This window comes from Phalaenopsis equestris, unplaced genomic scaffold (assembly GCF_001263595.1).
Source record: "Phalaenopsis equestris unplaced genomic scaffold, ASM126359v1 Scaffold000002, whole genome shotgun sequence".
In the NCBI taxonomy this organism is placed as follows: domain Eukaryota; kingdom Viridiplantae; phylum Streptophyta; class Magnoliopsida; order Asparagales; family Orchidaceae; genus Phalaenopsis; species Phalaenopsis equestris.
The window spans coordinates 2,130,554-2,155,050 of record NW_018164444.1 but is presented as its reverse complement, the minus strand read 5'-3'; the positions used below and the strand labels follow the sequence as shown (position 1 = coordinate 2,155,050).

General features: G+C 33.4%; 2 protein-coding genes across 3 annotated transcripts; both read left to right on the top strand.

Moving 5' to 3' along the window:
• The first annotated feature begins 8,424 nt into the window (after window positions 1-8,424).
• Window positions 8,425-18,630, top strand: LOC110031201 (methionyl-tRNA formyltransferase). Of its 2 annotated transcripts, XM_020734299.1 has the most exons (13): window positions 8,425-8,562; window positions 8,645-8,707; window positions 8,781-8,915; window positions 11,821-11,923; window positions 12,126-12,196; window positions 12,279-12,383; window positions 12,731-12,764; window positions 15,962-16,062; window positions 16,604-16,663; window positions 16,960-17,157; window positions 17,387-17,505; window positions 18,280-18,337; window positions 18,535-18,630. In XM_020734299.1, exons 1-12 carry the CDS (start codon window positions 8,449-8,451, stop codon window positions 18,287-18,289), a joined length of 1,113 nt encoding a protein of 370 aa, XP_020589958.1. In that variant the 5' UTR covers window positions 8,425-8,448; the 3' UTR covers window positions 18,290-18,337; window positions 18,535-18,630. The 2 variants fall into 2 exon arrangements, with proteins under 2 accessions (XP_020589958.1, XP_020589948.1); XM_020734289.1 differs by having other exon boundaries at window positions 18,280-18,630.
• A 2,252-nt stretch (window positions 18,631-20,882) lies between these two features.
• On the top strand, window positions 20,883-23,195 carry LOC110035783 (heavy metal-associated isoprenylated plant protein 37-like). Its single transcript, XM_020740075.1, has 4 exons — window positions 20,883-21,232; window positions 21,334-21,401; window positions 21,549-21,624; window positions 22,081-23,195. The coding sequence occupies exons 2-4, from the start codon at window positions 21,363-21,365 to the stop codon at window positions 22,992-22,994; spliced, it is 1,029 nt and encodes a 342-aa protein (XP_020595734.1). The 5' UTR covers window positions 20,883-21,232; window positions 21,334-21,362; the 3' UTR covers window positions 22,995-23,195.
• Window positions 23,196-24,497: the final 1,302 nt, after the last annotated feature.

Here is a 24,497-nt window from a genome sequence, read left to right as displayed (position 1 = left end):
TATATATATATATATATATGATAATTACAAGGACACCCCTCTAAATATTGATATTTACAAATTATTGATTTTTTAAAATTATCAGATGAAAGAGAAGAAGTGATTTGTAAAAATATCAAGTTTCGGGTGTTCTTTATGTAATTGCTCAAATAAAAGAAATGCATTTACATTTCATTTTAACTTTCAAAGTGTAAAATAAATATTTTCATACAGAGAGATATAAATACACAAACACGTAATTCATAAATACAAAGAGATATAAATACACAAACACGCACACACACATGGTAAAATTAAAATTTTAGATATGTAAATACATAGCAAATGAGGGGCGAGTATGTAAATATTCCTGAAAAAAATTACATAAATCTCACCTAATTATAATGATAAAATGATAATATTTTTTGTCCTAAAAAAAAAAGGCTATGATTTAATTAAAGCATGAATATTTTTTAATGTTGACTTCTCAATTGATAGCTTTCATAACAAAAGAAAAAAGTAAACCCTTAATAAGTCTAAACACAATATTGGCTAATTAGGGATTGGACTATTCAAGTCCTTGAGAAGTATGGTCAACCATAGCTCTTGTTCTAAATAGGTGGTGAAGATAACTTTCTCCTATCACCTCATCAAATTTTGTCTAAGTTTTTTATGCCCCCTTATCATCCTGGTAAAATAGATGATGTTCGTCAAATTTGAAGTAGGAAAGGTAACATTAATGTTAACTTTTGCAAATTCATTTTGACTCGTGAATGATTCATAGACTATGTGAATCAATATTTTTATGAATATAATATGATATTTGTAAGAATGATATATTGAAAGGACATATGGTCACAGTGGCTCATAACTTATGATAAGTAAATTTTATGGGTAAGTTAAGTAAATAGGTTAATATAAATTTGTATTTAATATTATTGAAAATAGTGTGTAATATAAGCTTGAAAAGAAGATTACTCCACGTTATGACTGCTCATCTATATATTCATGATTCAAATAATATCATACAGAAATCAAAATGTTATCTTAGCCTCTAGTTTACATTTGATCAAATTGAACTTCATTTTCATCTTCATAAATGACATATGGGTAAAAATAATGGTCATTCATGGTTAATCCTCAAACATTTTGGTTAAAAGAAAGTTCATTCTCAAGTTTACTTCACCATAAGAGTTCTCACTAAGAGAAATTTCAGCTAAATTTTCAATATTTGCTTGAATCTCCTGGGATAAATGGTTAGGATGGCCACTCATAAAATATATAGGCATGTAAACAAAGTGAACATTATATATATATATATATATATGTGTGTGTGTGTGTGTGTGTGTGTGTGTGTGTGTGTGTGTGTGTGTGTATTTGTATGTATTGTGTATGTATTTATGCGCTGTGTACTCAGATCAGTTGGTCGGACTTTTGCTTATTAGTTGTAAGTCCCTTCTGGTATGGGGTTCGATTCCCCCCGAGTGTAGGATGTGGTACTCAAATTATAGGCACATGAGGGATAGTCAGGGCTTGTATCTTAGGCTCCGACCATTCCTTTTTTTTTAAAAAAAAGTATGTATGTATGTATGTATATGATATATATGTATGTAGCTTTGGTCTAGGTTTGACTTGGGTCAGCTAGGGTTAACTTGGATTAAGTTTGGGTTGACTTAAGTTGATTTGAGTTTGTCTTGGGCTAAGCTGGGTTACCCCGTGTTGCTTTAGGTTTGATTTAGGTTTGACCCAGGTTAAGTTTGGTTTGATTTGGATTGACCCAGGTTGAGTTTGGTTTGATTTGGGTTGACCCTGATCAAGTTTGGTTAACCCGGGTTGAGTTTGGTTTTATTTAGGTTGACCTGGGCTAAGCTGGATTGACCTGGGTTGAGTTTGGGTTGGTTTTGGATTGACCCGAATTAAGTTGGGTTGACTTGGGTTGAGATTGGTTTGGATTTGGATTGACTTGAGTTAAGCTGGGTTGACCTGGTTAAGTTTGGTTTGAATTTGGATTGATCCATGTTGAGTTTGGTTTGATTTGGGCTGACATTGGTTAAGTTGAGTTGACTCAGGTTGGATTTGGATTTACCCGGGTTAAGTTGGGTTGACCTGGTTTAGTTTGGTTTAGATTTGGGTTGACTTGGGTTGAGTTTGGTTTGATTTGGGTTGACCTGGGTTAAGCGAGGTTGACTCGAGTTGAGTTTGGTTTGATTTGGCTTGACCCAGGTTGGATTTGGATTGACATGGGTTAAGTTGAGTTGACCCTGGTTTAGTTTGGTTTGATTTGGGTTCAGGTTTGAGCTAAGTCTTAGTTTAGGTTTAGGGTTTGGTTAAGGCTAGTTTAGGTTAAGTTCGATTTGGGTGAGGCTTAGTTTTGGTTAGACCTAAGCTAGGTTTAGGGTTTGGGTCAAGTCTAGTTTCGGTCATACTTGGGTTTGGTTAGGGGTCAGGTCAGGTTTAGGCTTTACCTGGGTTAGATTAAGGTTTGGGTCGGGTCTATTTTGGGTTAAACCTGAGTTAGGTATAGGATCTGGGTCAGATTTGGGTTAAGTAAGGATTATGCGCCATGTCTAGTTTGGGCCAGACCTGGGTTAGGTTAGGGTTTGGGCCAGGTCTTGTTTGGGTTAGGCCTGGGATAGGCTTAGGGTGTAGGCTAATTCTGGTTTGGGTTAGACTTGGGTTATGTTAGGCTTTTGGGTCATGCCTGGTTTGGGCCTGACCCAGGTTTTGTTAGGATTTGTGTCGGGTCTAGTTTGGGCTAGACTTAAGTTAGATTTACGGTTTAGGTCAAGTTTGGTTTGGGTCAGACCTAGATGAGGTTAGGGTTTTGGGTCAGGTCTAGTTTGGTTTAACCTGGGTTAGGTTGGGGTTTGGATCTGGTCTATGTTGGGTCAAACCTAAGTTAGGTTAAGGTTTGGGCTAGAACTGGGTTGGGTCAGGTTTAGGGTTTGGGTTAGGATTTGGCTAAGTGAGTTTGGGTTAGGCTAGGTTCGGGTTGACCTGAGTTGAACCCAAAGCCAAGCCTAATACAAGGCTATTGAGTTGATTAAACTAACTTAACGCTAACTTGGAACTCAATGAAAGTAAATGATTAAATTAAAAGAAAAAACTAATCAGGAGACTTAGTATAAGAAGGTCGGCTGGAGGAGGAGGCTCACTGAAGAATTGTTTTCTTTCTTATTCCTCTTCTTTGGGTAAGTGCCAGAGAGTTCGAGTTTGGATCCCCTCGGAATCTGTTGGTGTGTTTCGGAGGCCGCTTATTTATAGTCTGGGAAGATGGTGGTGGAGCCCTCCAAAGTCGTCTGATTGAGTGACTTAACGACGACAGTGATCCATCAGACTATTAATAAGCCACAGATCGTCAATGGCTTGCGACTTGATTCGTGGACGAAGGCCATAGATCACTGGCATGTCAAGATAGTTTGTCTGGGCGTGATAAGGTGTCAAGACAGTTTTCCTAACGACGTGAACATGCTGAGGAACTTCCAGGTGTGGTCATACCTAGACTAGGCATGACCATACCGAGGAACTTTCGGGCGTGGTCACATTACATACTGATTTTTTGACCAATTTTGCTGCTCTGGACCAAGGAATGATGTCCATGCAAGTTCTATGTAACAAAAAATGTGGTCAACAATGCTCATTCTTATTGATTCCAACAAAATATGTAATAGTAATCCTATATTATAAAATATGTTGAAAAATGCTCAAGTCCTTCATAATATGAAGTAAAACAAACCTTAAATAATGAACTTGAACACTCTTGTATCTCTTCTATGATTTAACGATCACATTCTTATTATATGGCCTCCTGTACTAGTTTGGCATATAATAAATGTTTTCATAAATACATTTTCATGCATCCTGGACTAGAGCGTAGCTCGGATTGTGGTTTTTTTATGTGTAAGGGCCAAAATTAACATTTAGTTTATAATTTTGCTCATAAGATAGAAGTATTTTCTTATATACATGCTTATTTTATAGTACTTTTAATACATTGCATGCTTGGTTAGCATCATGTTGTGTGTGATTAAATAAAGTGCAGAAGAGATTTAGTTGTTTTCTATTGTAGACATTCTTATTTTTTGCTTTCTTTATCTATATTTTAGTTTATGAAAGCTACGTAGAAATGTGAGGTAATTTAGGTGGGAAAGTTTTCATACATGAATTAGGTGGATCCCCATATAAGGACTTTGGGTCTTATCTATATTTTAGTTTATGAAATCTACGTAGAAATGTGAGCTAATTTAGGTGGGAAAGTTTTCATATATGAATTAGGTGGATCCCCATATAAGGACTTTGGGTGCGTTTGGGGCAGCTTAACAGTTGCGGCGGCATTTTGAAAACTCCGCATCACCGTTTGAATCATGCGTTTGAAGAGCTTATGCAAAAACATATTTTTTATTTTACATTAGATGCGGGCTGTGGGTCGATCCCCGCGGTCCGCATTTCACGAAAATTTGGACAGGCTGCCCCTCGTCTGGTTCGTTCCTTCCCTCGTCTCGTTCGTTTCTGTCCAGGTGAAGAATCGCAGAGAGGAGAAGATCTCAAGGTCGAGCCTTCCTTTGCATGCAGACATGACAGTTCCCGCACGCAGAATCTTGCGCGCCCTTCCTTTCTCTCTAAGTTCACGACCGAGCTTCTATAGGCTGCTCAAGTCCTTTGCTCTTCTTCCTTCCTCTGCGAGACGCATGATACAGACTCTCCTTCCTCTTCTGCGATTGCTTGCTACTGCTGCGGGTGGCCTGTGGTGACATCGGAGAGGAGCGTGCCAAAGGAGGATATGGGATTTGATGGTGGGAGCTTTCTGGATCTTGATGCCTTCATCGGTGGAAATGGAGGGGATCTCTTGAATGAAAGTGATAAGATGAGGTCCTCTTTTTACCTACCTTACTGTTTTTACCTACCTATAGGAAACAGAAAGAAAATAAAATCAATAACCATTTGATTGAGAAAATTTTATTAGATACTTAATAAGGAATTTAATTATGGTATTCTTCAAATCTTTTATAAAGTTTAGTGGCATGATTTGTTCAAATTAATAGTAAAAAATAGATTTAGATTTTAATTTAGGAAGAGTCGGATATGATCTCATACTCAAATTCAATATTAGAATCAATTGTTTATATCATGACATGTTTCGAAGTCCTTGCAAGTGGATCCAAATTTTGTTCTCGAGTGTTGTAAGATGCAATAGTGTGTTATTTATCAATTAAAATCATCACTGCATCAATCAAATTAGCCACTATTTTTCAAATTCTCACTCAAATATCAAAATCCATGGTAAAACCCGAACCCCTATATAGCTATGACAATTTTGTTGCAAACAATACTACTGCACATGGGCAGGATGATCATTTATCCAGAAACAGCTGCAAATCAGTTGTTTTCGAAACGCACAAACCAAACAGCCAGCTAGCTTATATGAATCAGTTGCTGATAAACAACTTATTAGGATAAACAATTTATATGGATAAGCTGCAGCTGCCCTAAACAAACTCTTCATGTCATATTTATTTTCATCAAAGAATATAAGTTTGGTTTATATAATACAAAACATTTATATTTTTATTTCCTTTTTAGGTGTAATTCAAAATCTAACTTTGTTGTAGATGTTTACACTTTCATATTTATGCATTTTTAAACACATTATTTATAATCATTTCATTTAAAGATTCATACTCTTTCTTAGAACATTTATAATTATATCATAATCGAACAAATTTGCTTTTATTCGGCTCTTATAATTTAAATGATAAAATCAATAATAAATGTTGATATTCTACTTAAATTAATGCAGTTCTTTTCTCCAAGTCATTATAACTATACATTTTTAGTAAACATTGTGCTAACTATCTTGCCCATTAAGATTATGTTTGATGGGGACCGGCAAGTACCTTCAATTGATATTCGTATGTTCATGCTATATGACTTTACATAGTAGAGCAATGTTCTCCCTCATATTAAGGACTATATAGTTAAATAAAATTTGCATAGTCCTATTCATTTTATATCCTTTATAGTTGGATTGCCTTTGCTTTATTAGAAAATATATTAACCACACTTCTTCATTTATAACAAACCAACTATATCTTGTATTATCATTGAAAGTTTTGTAACATAAATTTTAAAATTTTTTGATAGTTTTAATTTGAAATCAATTTTAAATAGTATCATAAGACTAATGTTAGGCTTTCTTAACATCTTATATGGTTTCAAATTGTAAGTATCATCACTCTAGTTCATATTACATTTGGATGGAGGGTTGTGTCATAATGATATGCGAAATTACTATCATATATTCATGTTTGAAGTCAATATACTTTCATTAAGCTATGAGTCATCACTCTTGGAAGTTCTCTAATGGCGCAATGAACATTATTGAAGAATAATAAACCTTGCTCTTTAATAGTTTAATTAACTTTAACTTATAATATACATGTATATATTATGAGTAAGATGGATTGATAATTTAAATGTTAGAAATAAAGAAAAATTAATTTAAGATATTAATTTTTTTTATATGCAAAGGTCAAATATTACATAAATTAGTTTATAGGTATGGTTAAAGCTTAAATTAATGTGGGTAAGTGAAAAAGGGACTAAAAGGCATGACCATAAAATTTTAAATTTTATATAATATATAAGGAGCATTTACATGCAAACCAAAAAAATCTTATATATTTACATAACTGACTCGTAAATTTGAGTTTTTAATTTTATGTCACTCAAATATTTCACACCACATAAAATATATTATCATTTCAACTTTTGAAATTGAAAAACATCTTTTCATGGCGAGATACAATGAAATGTATTAAAACATAAGTGTTAAATATCTGACAATAAAGCCAACTAAGGTAACTCCAAACAGTGTATTTACTAAGTTGAAATCTTTCAACAACATATAAAATATTTTGCTTCTAACCAGCTAACCAACCATCTATGAAGTTTATCAATGAGAATATGACAATCAACAATATCAATTTTGGAAAGCTTAATAGTAATGTAAAGATAATTCCAATGTATGTTTGATATTAATACCACTAATATTATGTAAACACTATTGCACATGAGGCTTCATAAAATTTAAAAAATAGATTGTAGATTTAGAAGGATTAATAATCAAATTAGAAGCTTGACGAAAGATATTTAAAATATTTATCACATTAAACATATCAATAGTCTTGATTTTACCAAAAATCAATAAATCATCAACATAAATTAAATGAGAAACATGAGAAATCTCTCGATGCATATTATTCATATTAAGAGCATTCATCATAGAGGAAAGAGCATCCATCCCAATAGTAAATAAATAAGGATGAATATGGCAACCCCGTCGCAAGTCAAAGGAAGAGGAAAGTAGTTATTAAATCACCATTCATAATGATAAAGAAATACACATCAACCATACAAGCTTGAATCATTTTAACAAAATAGTAGGAAAACCCAATTGATGTATTCTATCATAGAGAAATTTCTATTAGCCTTGTCAAATACTTTCATCTAGTCAATTTTACAACAATTCTTTCGCTGGAATTAAAACCATACAAAAACTCATTAGTCAAATAATATTATCATTATAATGATCCTTAATGAAAGCAACTTGAGCAGGGTTAATAATATTGCCAAGAACATTATTAAATCTATAAACTAAAAGCTTAGCATTAACCTTGTAGAAAGTGTTACAAAGACAAATCAGACACAAATCATTAAACATTTGAGTCCCATGCATTTTAGGGATTAAAGTGATAGCGTAATGCTTAATTCTATGAGAAAGCTTAACACAATCAAAACCAGCAATATGGCAAGTGTGCTTAAAAAAATATAGAGGAGAAACCATCAAAATTTGGAGTTTAAGAACTCCCAATAGAGTGAAAAACAATTTTAATTTCCTCACTAGTAAACCAACTTATCAAATTCAAATAAAGTTAAAGCCTTAATAACAGTAAAAGAATCAGCAAGAATAGAAGAAGCATTGCCCAAGCTGTTAAGCAAAGAACTAAAAAAAGAAAAGGTCCACTTTAGCAATATCTTTTTGGTCACTACTATAGTTTTTATTAGCTAAAATTTATTTAATATAGTTAAAAATATTTCTAATTTTAATTCTTTGATAGAAAAATTAGACATCATATTCCCCTTTATGAAATCATGAGCACTTGGCCCTCTATTTCATCCATTTATGATAAAAAACATGAGCATTTTGAAGTTTTTTTCTCATTCAAAGTAACTTCCCATTCAAAGGATCAATAGTCATATCATTCAAAATAATTCCTCCTTTACCCTTTAAATCATAAATATGCCAATTCCAACCTTTAAGGGTGGCTTTGACATTATTTAATTTATAATTTCCTTTACCCTTTAAATCATAAATATGCCAATTCCATCCTTTAAGGGTGGCTTTGACATTCTTTAATTTATAATTAATTACACCCCCCCGCAAATCCCGATTGTTAGAGTTTACAGAGGATGCCTCCTTTAGCTCTGTCCCTCCGCCGCTCCTTCTATTGTTGTAAAGTAACCTCCTTTGCAAGCGCGGCTCCCTCCAAGAAGAAGAACCTAGTTTTTCTGGGCTCTCCCCGGGTCTCTCTCTCTCCCTCCCTTCCTCTCTCTACCTGAAAAACATGTCTTTTGTGATAATGCCTTCTTAACGGTAACTTAGCAGGTCTCCTTGCCCGTTCTGGATGCTCTTCTCGATGCCTCGAGCCTCTCAACTTCCATCTTTAGGGTAAGTGGTTTGCCATTCAAGCTCTGGACATGGAGTATACGCCAGAAGTTTTGTTTATGGAAATCCGTATTAGCTTGCAGCGATTGTTACCCAGCCACCTTCAAGGAGGGATAGAGGAAGGAAGATGATGCAATCTCCAGTTGCTGAAAGCGCCTTGGAGAGAGGGTTTCCTCAAGACCTTATTTTTACTCCCGAAAGAGCTGGGGAGGTACAATCTCGACATGCTTTTCAACAATTATCTGTGTGTGGATATTTCATAAATTGCAATCTCGACAGGCTTACTGATTCTGGGTAGGGATAGGGGTCGGTTAATCTGTGTTGCAATGGAATTGATGTTTAGGAACCCTAAATTAATCCCAAATTCAAAGTGTAAATCATGTACAATTCTAGGTTAGAAAATCAGTGCTTGAGAAATGGGTTTGTAGATGGCTTGTTAGTGAATTTTATTTGGTTATGTTTGTGGAATGAGGGGGTGGCACTCACCACCGTAAGATTTTTCATTAATCTTTTTAATAAAAAATGTTGCGCTATAAATTTAAATATTTATAAATAATTTAGCTTAAATTTTATTTTTTATTTAATAGTTATGATAATTCATGTCATGATTTTTTGATAAAAATTTTACGCTAGTTGTTGACTACCTAATACAACACTTCAATTTTTGCATTCGAGGCTTGGGACCCGACAATGACAGTGTTTGGATATGAAAATATGGCACTCAATAGGCGTAATGGAGAAAAAAGATTCATTTAGCCGACCCCACTTAGTGGGATAAAGGCTTGTTGGTGTTGTTGTTGAATAATAGGTATAATAATTTGAAATTTTCTCAAGAAAATAAGTCTTAAATTTAAATAGTCACCACTCTTTAGTTTTTTATCTCACCGCCCCTCTCCTTAAACTCTAGCTATGACATTGGTTATAACACACCACAAGAGGGTGGGTGAATTGGGATGTGGACAACATACTTCCAAAATTTACCAACTTTTAAATTAATCCCCAAAATAATACAAGCGCAGAAGATTAATGATGTTTATCGAGCAATATCATACTAGACGTATGTGTAATAAGAATATAAACTGAAGTATAATGATTTACGAAAGTAAAGTGCCAAAATTGTTCCTGTTATTGATTTGGGGTCTTTTTAGTCTCAAGGTTTATAGAAATGTCAAAATAGTCCCCAGACTCTTTAAATTGGGGCTAAAATTATCTGCAAGGAGCATTATTAAAGCTCAATTTTAAAATAGTCCGGTACTATTTTAATAATTCTGTAAACTATGGGACTAAACGACCCCATATAAATAGTTAGGGACTATTTTGGCACTTTACCCATTGATTTAATCAATGACAGTGACATATAAGCATTCAATATGTGGCGATAGCCACATAAGCATGAATATAAACACAGTAATTGCATGTGTGCTTTCATGCATTTAAAATACATATATTTTCTAAGGAAATATGTTGTATTTTATTTGGTTTAGTTGTCATTTAAAGAAAAAAATAAAGTTATTTAATATTTTGAAGGGTTGGCAAAGGGTAAAGCATTGATGGCCATCTCTCTCATCTTTCTGTTCAAAGTCGGAGGCAAAGTCAGAGTTGAAGCGAGAGAAGTGAAACTTGACCATGTTTCTTAGAGGGATGAGTGGAGTTGGAGCTGGAGCAAGAGGAACACGGCTAAAGCACAAGCAGCACATGGATTGCTAGTGTGGACAATATATACATACACATACACATATTGTCTTGGTCATAGGTTCTAATTAAGTGGTTTTCTGGTAATAACTTAAGTAAATTCTATAAGTCTAGATTTACTAAATCCTGCCGGCACCAAAATTTAGTAATTTCGGGATTTAAGACAAGATTGAGAGGAATTGAGAAGAAAATATATTTACTAAATCAAGGATTTAAAATTTGCTCTTTTTTTGTCTGGCAAGATTAAAATCAAATCCATTTTAATTTGTTACCAGACATCCCCTAAGACTACTGGTGTGAAATTTGAGGATTTAATTGTAGCCAATTATTTTCTTTGTTGAAGATTCGTCTAGCACAACTTTGAAGTAGTTGTATTAGTAGAAAATCCTTCATATGGTTAGGCTTATGAACTTTGAAAACCCCCATGAGAAAAAAAGTTGCATTGGCTTGAGCAGTGCATCTATCGAAAGCCACTCATGAGTGAAACTTTGGATATTTTTATGATGGCTTCGCTTCATAATTTCACAAGATTCAATCTGCAGAAAGCAGACGTGCGTCAATATTTGCTAGCACAACATTGTTATAAAAATATCAAGGGAAATTTACATTTGTAGCACACAAATCTTATGTATTTACATATCTCACACGTAAACTTTCAGATTTACTTATATAACACTTTAATGCTTTAAACCTATGTATGAAAATGTGTATTTCACTTTTAAAAAGGGTAATAGTGCTATTTTTTATGTGATGTTAAAGATTTGAGTGTTTTGTGTGTAAATATGAAAGTTTAGGTGTGAGATATGTAAATACGTAGGAATTGTGTGTTATGTTTGTAAACGCCCCTTCGAAGTTCATAAAGAGGTTAAACTTCTTTAATTTTTCGCTCATTGTTGCAGTTTCCTTAGACTGGAGAGCTTCATAAGTTTGCTTTTTTACTTATTTTATAACTTTTTTTAGTTTTTCTAAATGAAGATCTCCTATGTTTTGATGTTTTTCTTGTTAGATAACTGAAATTGTTACTCATAAAATTGAAGAACTATAGATGTTTTCTATTTGCTAATTTTTGTTTCAGTATCTGTAGAGAAAGATAGGTTTTTATTATTATGGGGCATTTACAAAAATACCTCCCAATTCATATATATTTACATATCTAACACCTAAACTTTACTTTTTACATTTATATCACTCAAATCTTTCTTATCACACCAAAATTACCCCAACCATTCATGTATAAGTAAGGTGACATATATGTAAAAACTTTAGATGTTATGTAAATACATAAGAGTTGAGTGGTGCATGTAAATCTTCCTTTTACTTAATCAAATATCTAGTTTATTTCTTGGTTTTTATTATTACATGGCAAGATTTACTCTTTATTGGCATTCTTGAATTGACTCATACACGGCACTCTCTTTGCTCAGGAATCTTTCTTATCAGATTTGAAGGCTCTTAATCCAGAACTTTGCATTACAGCAGCATATGGGAATATTTTGCCGTCTAAATTTCTCGATATTCCGCCGTATGGTAAGTAAAGGTTCTTTTTTTATTCCGCAGAAGTTGTCATTAGGATCCTCCTTAGATTGATTAATTGAAAGAAACTAGTGTGTTTGTTCTGCTTTCTTAACTCTGGAATTAAAATGACCTCCTGTGAAGAGTCAAGGATTATTTTGATGCTTTTTTCTTAAACAATATAATAAAACATTCATTCTTGGTTTGATCCACTTAGGTACTGTCAATGTACACCCAAGTTTGCTACCTTTGTACCGTGGGGCGGCACCGGTCCAGAGAGCATTACAGGTTTTGTGGTTCTTTCTCTTGTCGGAGTTTGTAATGGATGTCACAATGTTCGATAAGTTTACTAATTATTAAATTGAGTTAGGACGGAGTCAAAGAAACTGGAGTATCGCTTGCATATACAGTTCGTGCATTGGATGCTGGGCCTGTTATTTCACAAGAAAAAGTTGAAGTTGATGGCAACATTAAGGTGAATCATTAGAAGTTATTTATCTGCAAAATGGATGCTTATATAACTCAAAAGTTATTTATAATGTAAATCAAGTATTTACAAAGCGCTTGTGAATGGTTATGATATTTCTTTGTATGTTAATTATCTCTAAAAGAATTGAAAAGACAATGAGAATCTGATATCAACATTTTGAACTCATACTGTAGCATAGAGCTTATTTACCAGGACTGGAAGGTAGCAAAAGTATCCGTCTTACATGTCTAAATTGTATCAGTAACTGCCACTTCTATTGTATATTCTGAAATACAATTATGCTATAAACAAATTTTAGATCTTTTTCTTTAAATTTTTAATCTTATGTGCAGGCACCAGAGTTACTTCTAGAATTATTTGGCAAAGGTATCTATCTGGTTTGTCTCTATCTTGCGTAATAAGTTTTTGTTTTTTGTTTTTCTTTTCATGTTTTTTTGCTTCATAGCGCTATCTAAAACGACCTCAATTATCATTCCAAATACTTTCACATATTGTTTATTTTTTAAGTGTTTTATATTTAACTCATTACTTTTCCTACATATATTTTAGAGCACTTACATACATAGCAAACAATTCTTATGGATTTACGAATCTCACTCCAAAACTTCCGTATTTACACGCATAGCACTCAATTCTTTCATATCACATCACAAATAACACTAATTATCACCTTTTAATAGTTAAATCGTATAGGAAAGTGCTATACACTTAAATATGGAAGTTTTGGTGTGAAATACGTAAATCCATAAGAATTGGGTGCTACGAATGTCAATTTCCCTATATAATTCTTTTAAGAGCAGCTATTGTAGATAAGAAATATGGGTGAATCCACCAAGTGTTTCCTACCGTTGTACTGGTTTAATAAGCTCATTTTTAGCTAATGTTTTACAATTTAGCTTAGTTTCTCAACACAAGTAAATGACATTTTAATTTTATTGCTTTTGAATTTAAACTTTGTTTAACACATGCGTGTTGAGCATTGCCATTTCCCATTACCTTTTATTAATGCCCATGTTGATGGCTCCAACCGATGTTTTTTCTCATAAGCCTTAAACAATAATAACTTTAGATTATAGCTTACCTAAGCACACCTAAGCAATTCCAGTGTAGTCATCAATAAGATGATGAAATTATGAAAATCATGATGCTTCAAGATAGGGCTTGGACCCAAGTATTGGACTAAACCAAATCAAAATAAACACTATCATGAGAAAATATTAACAATGGAAAAGGGCAATGATGTCTTTTGCCACACTCACAAGCTTCACATCCAAATTTTGAGACAAAAAATGGAAAATGAGTGGTTTTTTAAAGATGGTGAGGGGATGACCAACATGTCAATGCCACTGACAATGGGTGATAATGGAAGAGAGAGTAGACAACGCCATCTTCAACATTGTTTCCAATCATGTTCTTTGTGTTGAGACACTAAAACATGAATGAGGATGAAGAAAAAGTTACTAAGCAATTATTGGATTTGTTAAGGCAATTTATAGATTACATGTTAATAGGAAAGTGTGGAATGTATAAGAGTTTATGTGAAGTTAATGGCGAAAGACAAGTAGATCCTCTCTCATACATAGGAGAGGGAGATCCATCAATTGTGATGCTAGGAGGGATGGTATGTATGGTATGGCTGTAAATAAATGTGGGTTATTTGTCATGTGGGAAGAACTACAAGAATCAAAAGCCCGAGATGGGCTGAAGTAGATTCAAATAGAAATCATGATAAGTAGAAATCAAATGAGAGGCAGCAGTAGGATTGATGTGGTAAGAAATTGTATTCTTTGAAGAGCAACGATTCTAAAATGAGTAGTTGTAGAATCAAGAGAAGCAACCGTGACATGTTGAGTAGGCGGAGGATAATTAATTTGGGGCATTTACATTCGTACCATCCAATTCCTATGTATTTACATATCTAACGCCTATACTTCACTTTTTTATATTAATGCCACTTAAATATTTCATATCACATCAAAAATACCATCATTTTAACTTTTAAAAAGTGAAATACATCTTTTCATACATAGGTTAGGTTCACTTATCGAAAATTTGAAGTTTAGGTGTTAGATATGTAGATACATAAGAATTGGTGGTATGTATGTAAATCTTGGTAATTAAATTTATCCCAACTATGATCAGGTGAGTGATTAGTTATTTGACAATGAGAGAATGCGGAAAAGAATTGTGATCATGATCACATCCACGTCCACGACCACCGTGACCACGATTGCTTGCTTTGATTCTCTTATGCCAAAATCAAGATTGATAAAGAAAATTCAACACCAATGCAAAATCACATGAATTGCAAAAACTTGACAAAAAGTAACTTTTCATCTTATTTTGCTAAGTAGTACGATCAGTAGTAAATGCTTGATGTTGAAAACATTCATCCCACTTACTTTTCAAGATACTTTAGTAATCTTGAATATATTCAAGAGTGTATGTCTTAGAGATCTTTTCTTCTTTAGATCAGTAGTTGGAACAAAAATATCTCTATTCTTATGATAGTTTCTTAATGCATAATAGGGACATTTACATACATAGCACACAATTTTTATGCAGTTACAAATCTCACGCCTAAACATTCATTCCTACTCAAATCTTTAATAACACATAAAAAATTACACTATTACCACTTTTAAGATTGAAATACACCTTTTCATGTATAGGTTTAAGCACCAAAGTGCTATGTATGTAAATATGATAAGTTTAGGTGTGAGATATGTAAATACATAAGAATTTTGTGCTACGTATGTAAATTTCCCAGCATAATAATGGTACCTTTTGTCATTTCTTGCTACTTTGTATATTTGATGTCCATTATTTTGACAGCTAGAGAATCCAAATGATGATGCTTTTCATGAGCACCAACAAGAAAATGAAAAATCCATACCATATGAGATGATGCTCACATTAAAAAATTACAAAAGAGTGAAATACACCCTTTCATGTATAGGTTTAAGCACCAAATTGCTATGTATGTAAATAATGATAAGTTTCGGTGTGAGATATGTAAATGCATAAGAATTGTGTGCTACGAATGTAAATTTCTCAACATAATAATGGAATCATTTGTCATTTCTTTCTACTTTGTATATTTGATGTCCATTCTTTTGACGGCTAGATAATCCAAATGATGAAGCTTTTCATGAGCACCAATAAGAAAATGAAAAATCCATACCATATGAGATGATGCAATTGAGCTTGACAAAACTATCAATAGTTGAGGAGGGTTTCATTTTAGAGAGAGTAGACAAAGCCTTAAACAAACATCATAAAAGGAAGCTAACAACTATGATTTATTTAATAGCTCTATTAAATCTCTATAGATTATAATGTCAAATTTAGAATAAAAAAATAGATTATAGTGAGAATATTCTCAATTAGAGTAACATATTACATCATACGATAATTTATTTACTACTTTCGAACTTTCTAATCTAATAAATCTCTACGATCATACATGTAAACTTTTATCTTTGGTTGGAGAATGCTACATTTACTTGTCTTCATTGCTCTTTAATCTCTAATCACTTAGTTTTTCTTTCTTTTCCTAACAGGTGCAAAGCTTTTAATACGTGAACTACCTTCAATTCTAGATGGATCTGCAAAGTACAAAGCACATGCACAGGATGATTCTAAAGCTAGTTTGGCTCCTAAGGTAAAATTTGCAAAAAAGGAAGACATTTTGAGGTGAAATACTTTATTTTCATGCAATTTCCACTAAAGTTTTCAAATTAAATTTTTAAATGCTATAATAGTTTCCATTTGTATTGTCTGAACTGTCACTAACATCTAAAAAGTGAAACATACTTTTTGAAGCATGGCTGATGTGCTTTAAATGAAATAAATTAAAATAAAAATTTAGGTATTCGATATGTATATACATAGGAATTGTATGATATACATGTAATCTGCGTAATTAATAATAATAATGATGATGGTTTATAGCTTTTCGGCTTAATCCTTTCGCTCCCTCACTGACTTTTTACAAATTTTTTTCCATTATTTTTGTATCCCATTTACATTTCACCGCAAACTTTTCGATCCAAATCCGGCGGAGTTCGGATCGCAAATTTTAACAGTTTATTTAATTCAAACAATAGTTACTTCAAATTTGAACTCCATCAGCTGGTTTTAAAACAACTCACAATTTATTCCTTTTTTCAAATAACTTCAGCCTTAGCCTCTACTTTATGCAGCTTAAAGCTGATGAATCATGGATTTCTTTTGAACAAGTTGCTACACAAATACATAATAAGGTAAATTCTCTTTCTCCTCTTTCCATCTGAAAAGAAAGATTTACATACATACTGCTCAATTCTTATATATTTACATATCTAATGCCCAAACTTCGATTTTTACATAAATACCTCTTTACCTATGCATTGAAGGTGTATTTCACTTTTTAAAAGGTGGTATTTTTAATGTGTTATGAAAGATTTGGATGGTATAAATGTGAAAAAGCAAAGTTTAGGCGATAGATATGTAAATACTTAGGAATTGCTTGGTATGTATGTAAATTCCCCTTTGAATAATTACAAGCCAATGCCTCCAGGTTCGGGCCTTTGCAGGTTGGCCTGGAACCAGAGCTAGATTACAAGTGATTGATGGTAAATGTAATGCAAATGTGCTGGAAATTAAGATCATCACAACTAGGGTTTACAGAACCTCTGAAACAAATGGTGGTGAAGATGAAATACTGTTTGGTGGATCTTCATTGCTTATTCCGTGCGCAGGATCAACTCTTCTTGAGGTGTGAAAAATTCGCCATTTATGTTCAGAAAAACTTGTGCTAATGAACATATATGTGGGAGTAAAATGCCAAATTAGTCCTTTGATTATTTACATGAGGTTTTTTGAGCTCTAGAGTTTATAAAAATGTCCAATTAGTTTTGGGACTAAAATGGATCTCTAAAAAGAGACCAGTGATCATTTTGGCACTTTTCTCTATATCATGATTTTGCCCTCATCTTTAATGGTAGGTTCTTGAGCTCCAACTACCGGGGAAGAGGGTGACGAGTGCTGTCGACTTTTGGAATGGCTTGCGAGGTCGAAAGCTTAAGAAGTTTGACATTTCGATCCGGCCGGTTTCGCAAGAAAGGTATTGTGGTTTATTACTAGGGAGATTTGCATGCATGCCATGCAATTATTAAGTATAAGTTTCATATTTGCACTTGAAAATATTTTAGTGTCATAAACTTATGTATGAAAATGTTTATTTTACGTTTAAAAAAATAGTACATCATATTTTTGATGTGAATTTGAGGGGTATGACTGGCGTTAGATATATAAATACATGACAATTGCGTGTGATGCATGAAAATGTTTATTTCACGTTTAAAAAATAGTACATGTGATATTTTTTATGTGAATTTGAGGGGTATGACTGGTGTTAGATATATAAATACATGACAATTGCGTGTGATGCATGTAAATATTTTTGATGTGATGTTTTTTTTAATGTAATATTAAATATTTGAGACATAAATAGATAAGATTTCCGTGTTCTGTATATAAATCCTCCAAATTTATTTTACAATCATCTCAAAATAAATTTAACAGCTTTGAAATTCATTAAGATCAATTTTTTTGAAAGATTTACATGCATACCACTCGTTTCCTATCTATTTACATATCTAACCCCCAAACTTCAACTTGTACGAATAAGTGCCACCTTATCCATGCATCAAAAGGTATATTTCGCCTTTCTAAAAATCAAAACAGTGATATTTTTGATCTGACATGAAAGATCTGGGTGGTATCAATGTGAAAATTCTAAGGAATTAGGTGGTATATATGCAAATGTCCCAAAATCTTTTTCTTCTTTATAGCACCATTTTGTAATTTATTAGGCAAATAAGTTGTGTGATTGCAGGTATTGCTAAAGAATAACATCAATCAACATGGAGAAAATTGGTCTCACATGGCGATGGGTATGTATTATCAACAGTTTTATTAGACTTTATGAAATTAGCAGTTTTACTTTGAAGTTGACAGCACTGTAATAATAAAAAAGTACTGGGCTTCCATGAAAATAGTACTTTTTTTGTTCTCTGTCTTCTATACACTTGCTAACATGAATTTAAGAGCAAAGATGGCCACAAGTCATTTGTCCTTTTGCTGCTTTAAGGTTCTGTGTAAAGATAAAAAGGCCTGTGGTTTGGATGCTCATCAATCAATTGTTTTGGAAGATATAATTTTGCAGCTTCAACCCTGTTGGATGGTGACAATTGTAAATTTTTTTTTAATTTTTTTTGGAAAATTTTTTTTTTGTTGTAAATTTTGTGATTTTAGTTATTTTGTCTTCCTTCAAGGGGAGAAACTCAATTACACTTTTTTTTTTTTGGAATTTTACATAAATACTGTATAATTTTGTGTATTTATATATCTAACAGTCAAAATTTGATATTTACACTTAATTTAGGGTCCGTTTGGGGGCAGCTTATTTGGTGCGGTGATGTTTTGAAAACGCACCTAGCTTGTTTGGGTAAACTGCGTTCTGGCAGCTTATGTGTTTTGAAAACGCAGAAAACAATGTTTTCACACCGCACCTAGATATCTAGGTGCGGTGGTAGCTTTCTGGCAGCGGTCTGGCTTTTCCAAAAAAATAAAAATTTGTAACAGTCACTGCACCTAGCTTATCAGCAGATTATTTAATAAGCTGCATGAAATTGTGTAGTTTACTTTTAAAAAATTAGTAATTGTGGTATTGTTGATTTATTGCTGAAGTTTTGAGGATGATAAGTGTAAATATGAAAGTTTAGATATTAGACGTGTAAATGCATGAGAAATGTATTGCATATTTGCATGCATGTAAATGCCTTTTTTGTTGTGCCTCTCTCTCTCTCTCTCTCTCTCTCTATATATATATATATATGGAAGATTTTGATGGTATAAATGTAAAAAATAAAGTTAGATGTTTGGGTTTATAAATATTGGAAACTACTACGAAGTGGCACTCCATGGTCTCATGCTTTCGAAATGTTGGAAAAAGGTTTATGTTAAGATGTTCTGACATAGTTTATATCAGAGTATATGTAATATTTGTATTACGCTAATTTTATGAGTAAATTTAATATTTTTTAAATTCATGTTCATGTAATTACTCCATGGGTGACAACTACCACTTGGTTAGTCTTTTAGGAGAAAATATTATGTCCAGTCATTCGGATACGTGGATTGGTGATATGTTTCAATTGCTCATAGTTTAATAAATCAATTTATCTCATTACATTCTATAAACATTGTCTTTTCAATTGCTCGTAGTTTAATAAATCAGTTTAAAACAATTATGAGCTAACTAAAGTAAGTGATGATAAGTAGTTACAAACATATAACATTCATAATAATGTGACCAATAAATAAAAGGATATATTAATCAAAATAAAACTTGTGAAACTATCATTACCTGCAAAATTTTTAAGAAGAAATAAAATATTACTATTATTTTATCATTTGATTTGTCTTAACGTTAACTCTTTTAAAATTTGAAGTCTAAAACATATAAAATCTAATTAATTTATTATTTTAATGAACTATTAACCTTACATTATGTAAGTGATAAATTTTCATTATACTCCGATTGCGGCTCAACACCGATGTTGACTCCTCCCTACTCAACACCAACACTGCCTCCTCCTATGCTTGACAGAGAGGTCGTCCTCTGTCGACCCTGATTAGGTGAAAGCCCCAACCCACACTCGTCATCTTCTGCACGTGTCGTTCGACTCTCCAGATAAATTAATTGCAACAATATATAGGGCGACCTTCATCACTTTGGCTACACAACTCTCTTGCTTCCTCTCCACCTCTTCGATTCCGTCTCTTCGACACCCCCGAGAAAGTGAAAAAAGTTGTCACATTTTATAGCTCCATCTTCTCTCATTCAGGAGAAGAAATGAGATCACGACATGCATACTCACCATTCTTACAGAATTAGTGTATTTGGGTTGGAACTAGTATTTTTTCCGATTTTTAAGTTTTTTACGTGGTTAAAATTGAGTTGACTCCTTCTATTTAACTCTCTTTAATTATCTGAGTGTATTAGAATCTTGCATAATTTTAATATGTTAAATAATCACTGTAACATACCTTCCAACACATATCAAATATAAAAATATTATTTTCTTCTATAAACTCGTTATGTGGACTTTGTTATTGTCCTAATTGTAACCATGTAGCAAAATGGTTGTTTTGAGTTAAACTCAATTTGAAATGATAACTAAAATTATCTTTATAGCTCTATAACTTATTAAAATTCATGTTAAATGAAGTAAATTTGGTGTCATATCAATAAAAAAAATAGAAATTTTTTTCAAAATAATAATTTTTAAAAACCATGCTCATACAAACATAAAAATATTATATTTCATTTATTGAAATTGAAGGCTGGTTATTTACATATGCACCCTGGGCTGGTATTTCATATTTAAAAAATTGAAATCAGCAGGGTTGGTGGTCTTGGGAAAAGGTTATATTCTCATTCTCCCTCTTGCCATCGTCTCGCGAGAAGCTTAGTAGAAAGTAGAGGGAAGAAGAAAAAAAAACAGGGAAAAAAGGACAGAAAAGGTAGCAGAAGGACGTGGCTAATGCGTAGAAGTAGGGGGAAGGCCTGTCATGTCGCTGTTCCTCTCTCTTTTACTGAATTTGTCCCTGAATTTAGCGTCAAATCACTTCATTTCTCTATCTTTCGCCCTTTCCCTCATTAGGCTATTGGATGAACATTTCTCCCGTTTTTTAGCCTTTGGATAGCATTTTAGATATTTAGGAGGCAGCAGGCGTTGGTGGGTTAGAGGAAGAAGCTCTCGTTGCTGTGGAACTTAACAGAGGTTTTCGTGGGGCATTATTTGTGTTAGAGCATTCTCTTTCTCTCTCTTTCTCTCTTGCACAGAAAATTTAACTTTTTTCTCACTTTTTGATGTGTTTGAAGGCGTTGCTCATCTCAGAGGTCTAGTTAAAATGACGAAAGGTGAGGACTTTAAGCTTCTGAAGATACAGGTACATCACTTCGACCATTTTCATGGCTTCCTTCTTCTATGAGCAAAGCTTCTATTTTTGTTTTTTGTTTTTTTTGGTGTGGTGGGAGATGCAAAGGGGAAGGGATTATAAAGGCGCAGTATTTGTTTTATTTTGATTTATTTGCAGACCGTTAGTCTCAAAGTGAACCTGCACTGTGATGGCTGTAAGCAGAATGTGAAGAAGATCCTTCAGAAAATTGAAGGTATTTTGCCTCTTGTTTTCTTCATGTCATCTCAAGATTGTTTTTTTTTTTTGGTTCTTTGTTTTGGTTCTTTGTTTTCTAGTTTATTTTCTTTGTTTTCTAGTTTATTTCTATGCATTTAGATATTCATTCGATATATACGGATTGAAATCCATTGGTACTTTTTTTATTGTTTTGTTTGAAAAGATTTTTTTTTTTCTTACTATGATCAGAAAATGGTCCTATTGTTTATATTTCACAAAAGGGTAAGAAAAAAGACTGCTTTTGTACTGTTTAACTTATACTATGCATAAAAATCCTTGTTCCAGATTCTATGATTTATATAAAGTGTTTCATCCTCAAATTTCTTTATTTTCCCTCTTTTTGATCCATTTTATTATATTCTTGCACAAATATCCTGTACTTCCATCCAACAAAAAACACCATCTGTGAAAAAAAATGATTTTTTTTTTCCAGGAGTTTACACAGTCGCCATTGATTCAGAGAAGCAGAAGGTTACAGTTTCAGGAAATGTGGACGCAGCCACACTTATCAAGAAACTAGCAAAATCTGGGAAGCATTCAGAGCTCTGGAATCAGAAACCTATTAACTCCACAAATAATCAAAATCCCAAACCAAACAACAATCCTCACCCACATCAGTCTCAGCCCATCAAAACCAGCTCTGCTAAGAACAACAATGACAGTTCTGGCAGCAACAAGCCTCAAATAACCCAACCCCTCCTGCAAGGTCTCAAGACTTTCAAGAACCAGCAGCCCAAGCTCGAATGTTTCAGCTCTGGTGATGAATTTTGCGATGAAGACAACGATGGGGATGATGAAGATGACCTCAACTTTCTGGGCCATAAGTTGAACCTTATGAAGCAGGTAAATCCAGTAAGGAAAAACGGTAAGAATGAAGCAGGGTCGAACCAGAAAAATGGAGGGATGATGAAGACTCCAAACTGCTCAGAACTGAATGGAGCAACAAACACCAAGGCGATGAGTAATCCAATCATGACTAATGGGATTTTGGGATTTGGAGCTCTTCAAGGTCTCAATAATGGCTTCCCTTCCTCTGTTACTAACTTCAGTGGCAGCCATGGCAATCCTTCTCTTCAAGGTCTCAATAATGGCTTCCCTGCAACTGTTACTAACTTCAGTGGCGGCCATGGCAATCCTTCTTCCATGATTATGAATGAAAGCAGGTATATGCAGCCGCAGGTGATGTATAATATGTCTCCTCAGATTCCTCCCTATACTGGCTACTACCCCTACCCGTACTGCTACAACATTAACTACTGCAGTGACAACATGAGTCATCCATTAGAGGATTGTGGAGCTTTCAGTTACAGTAGTGATGAGGACAAAAGCAGTTGTGCTGTTATGTGAGTGGAGAGGAAGGAGGAGGAGGAGATTTCTGTAGTGATGTGATGAGTAGCTCTGCTCATTTGCCTTTCTTTTTTTCTTTTTTTCTCTAGGGATGGTTTGGAATAGTGTTCTACTTTAGTTGCAGTGAAGATTATGTTTGCTGTAAGAGTGTTTTGACTTTTAGTGTCAACAAAATTGACTCTTTGTGAGAAGTGAATTGATTCTTGGAGCATTTACATATATACCAAATAATTCTTATGTATTTACATATCTAATACCTTAAGATTCATATTTATATGCATGCCACTGAAATCTAACATCATATTAAAATACTATCATCATCGTTATCTTTTTAAATGTGAAATACAACTTCACATGAATAGAGTTATGACACTAAGATGTTATTAAATGTAAATATCAACCTTTGAGTGTTTGGGTATGTAAATATGGAAGAATTGTGTGGTATGTATGTAAATTTTCATTGATTCTTTCTCTTGGGCAGTGTCAGTTTTGAGGGATGATGTGGGACTGTTGTTGCAATGTTGAAGCTTCACTATTTGGTTAGTAAGTAATAGAACGTCGGAAAGCATCAAAATAAAATAGAAAAAAGGGGAATTTACATGCATACCACCTAATTCCTGTATATATATAATATTTAAATTTGGTTTTTATATTAAAAATATCATCATTTTAACCTTAAAAAAAAAAAAGTGAAACATCGCTTATCATGTAAGGTTAAGATGTATGAATGAAAAGAAAATTGAAGTTTACATGTTATATATTGTTGAATCTTGATTTATTCGTGAATCACATCTTAAGGGTTAGATCTTAAGAAATAAGAGAGAGAGAGAGAGAGAGAGAGAGAGAGAGAGAGAGGAATGAATGCCGATGAATATTAAAATTTTTTATCAATTAATTTGCATAAAATGATCTCTTTATTTATAGGGAAGTGTATGATATATGATATTATATTTTTGTCTCTCCTGCAATGGCGGTTGTATAAGGTATTTTAGATATTTTAAATGTACGAGTCTATTGCTTGGTTGTCCTATGGCTCGGTCGGTTGGGCTAGCATGACTTCAGTTTGGCAAGGTCGATTCAACCAATAAAGCTAGGTCGGTGCAGTCGCTTAGCTGGTCTTGACTTGTTTTGGGTCGAAATAACTGACTCGATCATTAAAATTTATTGATCGGTTGATCTAGTTTGGCTATTGACTCTCTATTCTTGAATGAGATAAAGTCCTTGTTGGCAGAACGAGACTAGGCAATCGGGTATAGAGTGAATCATCGTAACCCGATAGATAGTTCATTCCTTGGTGAGTGAGTTCTTTAGGATGTTTTGTTGAGTGTGGAGCCCAGTTATAATATAATAAATATATATGCTTTTTTGCCATTTCTGAAACTACTCCCGCCTATTTGCTTGTGCCTAAGGAAGGTGGGTCCCGCCACCATTAAAGAGGTCCTCGATAATGAACCTCAGAGGCATTTGTAGAACTACTGGTGATGCTGATGAGCTATATTCTTT

Coding starts and splice junctions, on each gene's coding strand:
- LOC110031201 (XM_020734299.1), top strand. CDS start 8,449: ATGCCTCCTTTAGCTCTGTCCCTCCGCCGCTCCTTCTATTGTTGTAAA. Junction 12,765..15,961: donor TCTAGAATTATTTGGCAAAG/GTATCTATCTGG, acceptor TTTTCCTAACAG/GTGCAAAGCTTTTAATACGT. Junction 16,063..16,603: donor AAGCTAGTTTGGCTCCTAAG/GTAAAATTTGCA, acceptor TACTTTATGCAG/CTTAAAGCTGATGAATCATG.
- LOC110035783 (XM_020740075.1), top strand. CDS start 21,363: ATGACGAAAGGTGAGGACTTTAAGCTTCTGAAGATACAG. Junction 21,402..21,548: donor TTAAGCTTCTGAAGATACAG/GTACATCACTTC, acceptor ATTTATTTGCAG/ACCGTTAGTCTCAAAGTGAA. Junction 21,625..22,080: donor GATCCTTCAGAAAATTGAAG/GTATTTTGCCTC, acceptor TTTTTTTTCCAG/GAGTTTACACAGTCGCCATT.